General features: G+C 42.2%; 1 protein-coding gene across 1 annotated transcript; it reads left to right on the top strand.

Moving 5' to 3' along the window:
* Positions 1 to 2,242: 2,242 nt before the first annotated feature.
* On the top strand, positions 2,243 to 3,367 carry LOC311107126 (5-hydroxytryptamine receptor 1E-like; the record flags this gene model as incomplete). Its single annotated transcript, XM_084149624.1, has 1 exon — positions 2,243 to 3,367. The coding sequence occupies one exon, from the start codon at positions 2,243 to 2,245 to the stop codon at positions 3,365 to 3,367; it is 1,125 nt and encodes a 374-aa protein (XP_084005750.1).
* Between the last annotated feature and the right edge of the window lie 2,847 nt (positions 3,368 to 6,214).

Raw genomic sequence — 6,214 nt, 5'->3', positions numbered from 1 at the left:
AACAGTTGATGTTACTTGAACTCTGTGAAGCAATTAATTGGGCTGCAATTTCTGAGGCTGGTAACTCTAATGAACTTATCCTCTGCAGCAGAGGTAACTCTGGGTCTTCCATTCCTGTGGCGGTCCTCATGAGAGCCAGTTTCATCATAGCGCTGGATGGTTTTTGTGACTGCACTTGAAGAAACTTTCAAAGTTCTTGAAATGTTCCGTATTGACTGACCTTCATGTCTTAAAGTAATGATGGACTGTTGTTTCTCTTTGCTTATTTGAGCTGTTCTTGCCATAATATGGACTTGGTCTTTTACCATATAGGGCTATCTTCTGTATACCCCCCCTACCTTGTACACAACTGATTGGCTCAAATGCATTAAGAAGGAAAGACATTTCACAAATTAACTTTTAAGAAGGCACACCTGTTAATTGAAATGCATTCCAGGTGACTACCTCATGAAGCTGGTTGAGAGAATGCCAAGAGTGTGCAAAACTGTCATCAAGGCAAAGTTTGGCTATTTGAATAATCTCAAATATGAAATATATTTTGATATGTTTAACACTTTTTTGGTTACTACATGATTCCATGTGTGTTATTTAATAGTGTTGATGTCTTCACTATTATTCTACAATGTAGAAACCAGTAAAAATAAAGAAAAACCCTTGAATGAGTAGGTGTGTCCAAACTCAAACTTTTGACTGGTACTGTATATTCAACTGGTAAAAGTTCATTGTGATATGACTAAGGGGAAAAAATAACCCTATTAGGGTGTGGTGCCTATTGGGGCGGCAGGTAGCTTAGTGGTTAAGAGCGTTGTGCCAGTAACCGAAAGGTTGCTGGTTCTAATCCCCGAGCCAACTAGGTGAAAAATCTGTCGATGTGCCCTTGAGCAAGGCACTTAACCCTAATTGCTCCTGTAAGTCGCTCTGGATAAGAGCGTCTGCTAAATGACTAAAATGTAAATGGTGCCTCACCTTAAGTTCTCATTGTTATTTTACAACTGTATCAGTCTAAGACCTTAGTTGCTCTGCCTCGTGTTGAGTTAGACAGACAGATGGTCAGGACTAATTTCCATATGCCTAATTCATACCATACCCTGGCTTGGCCCACCTGTCAGTGTTTATATTGACTCAGCTGAGGTGTGCATTAAGAGTTGCACTAGGGGCAGTAGTGAACCATGTCCATACTGACAGCTACCATTGAAATGTTCTGTCTACCTGGTCTAGCTAAGGCTGCGTCCCAAATAGCACCATATTCCCTACATAATACAATAGGGATCTGGTCAGAAGTAGTGCACTATGTACGGAATAGGGTGCCATTTGGGAAACAGTATCCTTCAGCAGTCTCATGCCTGCTTGCAGATATAAAGCCCAATATTTCTGCCTCTCAGAGAGAATGAGAGACATTGTATGCGATAGATAAGCCTTCTTAGATCGATATTCCTCATTTACACTAGCCCCATTGCTACATTCACTCACTGTAACATAGATTATTCTCTTTATTCTCTGTCTCAACAGTTTGCGCATTATTCACTTTTTGTAAGAAGCAATTACTTTGTCAGATTGTAGGGTATTTTATGTTGGATGGAATTGGAAATCTGGTACAGTAAAATATATTTATATGTCAGTGAAATCATGGAGGATCAAATGAATGTTTATGGAAAATCTATTTTCAAGCGTTCAATTACAGACAAAACAAAAAAATAGCAGTGATAATTAGCAGTGTGGCCTCTACTTTAGGAACATTCTCCCCTCGGTTTTATAACTACTCTCTGTGTTAAGTGGCTTTTCATCTCCCAAATGACATTGCTTAAAAAGGTTTCCTGAGTATAGGTCCAAACCCTTCACCTTTCAGAAGCTCAATTACTGCCATGGGCTGCACTATTTCACCTTGATTGTCAGTCATTATCCTAACAACCCCCAATAACTTTTATTAGAAAGGCAGGTGAAAAATACAAATACTAATTTAAAGTTTGCCAGAGCAAAGAAACTCTGTGCCCTCTATTGTGTAGCATTTATTACAAAATATATAACATATATAATTATGTCTAGTGTACTTGTTAGAATTCTTATAAAGTATCATACTGAAAAACACATTTTCACCAAGGTCTCTGTGACAGTGTAAAATATTTGTTCTTTTTTGTGTGTTGCAGGGTGACCTTTGATCCATAGTGTGGATCATCCTATCCCTGGGAGAGATTGTGTCCAGCAGAAGGGGGATATCTGGCACTGTCTGGGGATGGAGATAGAGATGGAGAGGTACCATGGGGACAGCTTCACAGGGCCCAACATCACCAACAGCACAGGAGTCCCAGCCAGCGCTCTCCCAGTGGTGGTGTTTACAGACAGGATGGTGGTGCTGGTGGTTCTACTGGGGCTCCTCACCCTCCTCACTGCACTGGTCAACGGTGCCGTCATCACAGCCATCTGCACCACCAAGACGCTCCACCTGCCTGCCAACTACCTCATCTGCTCGCTGGCGTTCACTGACTTTCTGGTGGCTATCCTGGTGATGCCGATCAGCATCCTCTACATTGCCACGGAGACCTGGTCGTTGGGCCAGGTGGTGTGTGAGGCCTGGCTGAGCGTGGACATGACCTGCTGCACCTGCTCCATCCTGCATCTGTGTGTCATAGCGCTGGACCGCTACTGGGCTATCACCAAGGCCATCGAGTATGCCCATAAGAGGTCAGCCCGCCGGGCAGCTGTCATGGTGGGCATTATCTGGGTCATCTCTATCTTCATATCTATACCTCCCCTTTTCTGGAGACACAGTAGCCATGGCCCAAAACAGTGCATCATAGAGCACAACCATGTGGGCTACACCATTTACTCCACTTTTGGGGCATTTTACATCCCCATGTCCCTTATTCTCATCTTGTACTATAGGATTTACAATGCCGCAAAGACACTTTACCAGAAACGGGTCTCGTCGCGGCACCTGAGCAGCCGAAGCACTGACAGCCAGAACTCTCTGAACCACTGCCGTGTGGCACACACCTTCTGCGTATCCGACCTGTCCACCTCAGACCCCACTCTGGAGTTTGACAGGCTCAATGTCACCATCCGTATCCCTTCATTTGAGACAGAGATAGAGGCGGCAGATGAGAAGCACCAGATCTGTACCTCCCGAGAGAGGAAGGCAGCACGTATTCTGGGCCTCATCCTTGGGGCTTTTATCCTCTGTTGGATGCCTTTCTTTCTGAAGGAGCTCCTTGTAGGCTTACAGGTCATAACTGCCTCCCAACATGTATCTGACTTCTTAACCTGGCTGGGCTACATCAACTCACTCATTAACCCTCTCCTTTACACCAGCTTCAATGAGGATTTTAAGTTGGCCTTTAAGAAACTGCTCAGACGAAAGGAGCATGCATAGGTTTGCAGGCCCAGGTTGAATGTACAGTATTGTCCCATCAGGGAATGTATGAGGGAAAGTGACATGCAGTGTGTCCATTGGCTATATGACTTGTGTGATGTGGTTTTCTAAATAAAAGTCTTAAATGTTCTGCTTCTTGTTCTTTGCTGAAACACAAACTTTGACCAAAAATAATCATGGCTCATAAATGCATATCCATACACAAAGACATACAGTCATGTCCAAAATTATTGAATTGTGCTTGGGGTTATTGTCTTGCTGGAAGATCGACTTGCTGCCAGGTTTCAGCCTCCTGGCAGAGGCAATCAGGTTTTTGGCTAAAATGTCCTGGTACTGGGTAAAGTTCATGATGCTGTTGACCTTAACAAGGGCCCAAGGACCAGTGGAAGCAAAATAGCCCCATAACATCAAAGATCCACCACCATATTTTACAGTAGGTATGAGGTTATTTTCTGCCTATGCATCCTTCTTTCGACACGAAACCCACCACTGGTGTGCGTGGCCAAAGACCTCTATTTTCATGTCATCTGACCATAGCACTGGTTCCAATCCAAGTGCCAATACCGTTTAGCGAACTCCGGGCGTTTGCATTTGTTGGAGGACATGAAAATAGAGCTCTTTTGCCACGCACACCAATGGTGGGTTTCGCGTCAAAAGAAGACTGCATAGGCAGAAGAACCCCATCTCCAGGCCATCAGACTTTCAAACAGTAATCACTAGCTGGCCTCCAGCCAGTACCCTGCCCTGAACCTTAGACACAGTCACTAGCCGGCTACCAACCGGTCCTATAAAATGACTGTTGTATACACTTTTTCTATTCACAAACTGTCTATACACACCATTCACATACAGTGCCATGCAAATGTATTCAAACCCCTTGGACTTCGCATTTTATTGTGGGATTAAAAGAGTATTACACAAAATACTCTCATGTCAAAGTATTATTATTATTATATATATATTTTTTTATTGATATAAATTAAATAACTAAAATATAGTCATTGCGTAAGGATTCTGCTACCTAAGTCAATACATGTTAGAAACACCTTTGGCATCGATTACAGCTGTGAGTCTTCTTTGGTAAGTCTATAAGCGCTCTGCACACCTGGATTGCCCATATTTGCCCATTATACATTTCAAAATTCTTCAAGCTCTGTCAAGATGTTGGTGTTAATGGCTATACAGAATTGTTCAAGTCTTGCCATAGATTTTCAAGCAGATTTAAGTCAAAACTGTAACTTGGTAAGCAACTCCAGTGTAGATCTGGCCTTGTGTTGTAGGTTATAGTGTCTGGCGTAAAGGATTTTGCCTATGCTTAGCTCAATCCCGTTTCTTTTTATCCTGAAAATCTCCCCAGTCTTTGCCGATGTCAAGCATGCCTATACCATGATGCAGCCACCACCATGCTTGAAAATAAGGAGGCAGTTACTCAGTGATGTGTTGTGTTGGATTTGCCCCAAACATACAGCTTTACATTTAGGCCAAAACGTTTATTCCTTTGCTGTTTTTCTTTTTCAGTATTACTTTAGTGCCTTGTTGCATACAAGATGCAAGTTTTTGAATATTTTTATTCTTTCTATTTGTATTCTTCTTTTTACTATGTCATTTAGGTCATTATTGTGGAGTCACTGCAATGTTGTTAATCCATGCTCAGTTTTCTACCATCACAGACATTGAACTCTGTAGCTGTTTTAAAATCACCAATGGCCTCATGGTAACATCCCTGAGCAGTTTCATTCCTGTCCTGCAGCTCAGTTCAGAAGGACGACTGCATCTTTAATGTGTTTAGGTGGTTAAATATATAATCCACAGCATAATTATTAACTTGACCATGCTTAAAGAGATATTCAATGTCTGATTTGTTATTGTTACCCATTTACCAATCACTGCCCTTCTTTATGAGGCTTTCGAAAAGCTCCCTGGTCTTTGTAGTTCAATCTGTGCTTGATAATTAATTTACCACTTTGACATTACAGAGTATTTTGTGTAGATTGTTGACAAAACAGTGGGCCAGAATTCCTCCACAGCGACGTGAGAGACTGTGTAAGGGAGCAATTACTTTTTCACACAGGGCCATTGGGTGTTGCATAGCTTTGTTTATTTAATAAATGAAATAATATGTAATTGTTGTGTTATTTGTTCACTCAGGTTCCCTTGATCTAATATTAGGTTTTGGTTGAAGATCTGATAAGTAGAGACATTTAGAAAGGGGGCAAATAGTTTTTCACAGCACTGTATGTACATAGCTACTGTACGTCAATTATCTCATACCACTGCACATCAACTCGGTACTGGTACTCCCTGTATATAGCCATGTTATTTTTGCATTTCTGGACATTGACTAGTCCATTCCAAAACTTCAAATTGGTTGCTTTTTAGTCATTTTTATGTAGACTAGATTGTCTGTTTTGGATCATTATCTTGCTGCATGGCCCAGCTGCGCTATAGCTTCAGCCTGACATTCTCATGTAGAATTATTTGATACAGAGCAGAAATCATGGTTCCTTCTATTAAGGCAAGTCGTCCAGGTTCTTAGGCAGCAAAGCATCCCCAAACCATCACACTACCACCACCATGCTTGACCGTTGGTTTAAGGTTCTTACTGTGGAAGGCAGTGTTTGGTTTTCGCCAGGCACAATGGGGCCCTTGTCCCATTGTGTGTGTGTGTGTGTGTGTGTTGGGGTGTCAGTTGAGTCCGGTGTGTGTGCATAGAGTCAGTGCAAGAGAGTTAGTGCAAAAAAGGGTAAATGCAGGTAGTCCAGGTAGACATTTGATTAGCTATTTAGCAGTATTGTTTAGCAGTCTTATGGCTTGGGGGTAGAAGCTGTTCAGGGTCCTGTTGGTTCC

The sequence above is a fragment of the Coregonus lavaretus genome (genome assembly GCF_964263955.1).
Source record: "Coregonus lavaretus genome assembly, chromosome: 31".
NCBI classification, from domain to species: domain Eukaryota; kingdom Metazoa; phylum Chordata; class Actinopteri; order Salmoniformes; family Salmonidae; genus Coregonus; species Coregonus lavaretus.
The sequence above is the reverse complement of the archived record's forward strand: the minus strand, read 5'-3'. Positions and strand labels throughout refer to the sequence as shown.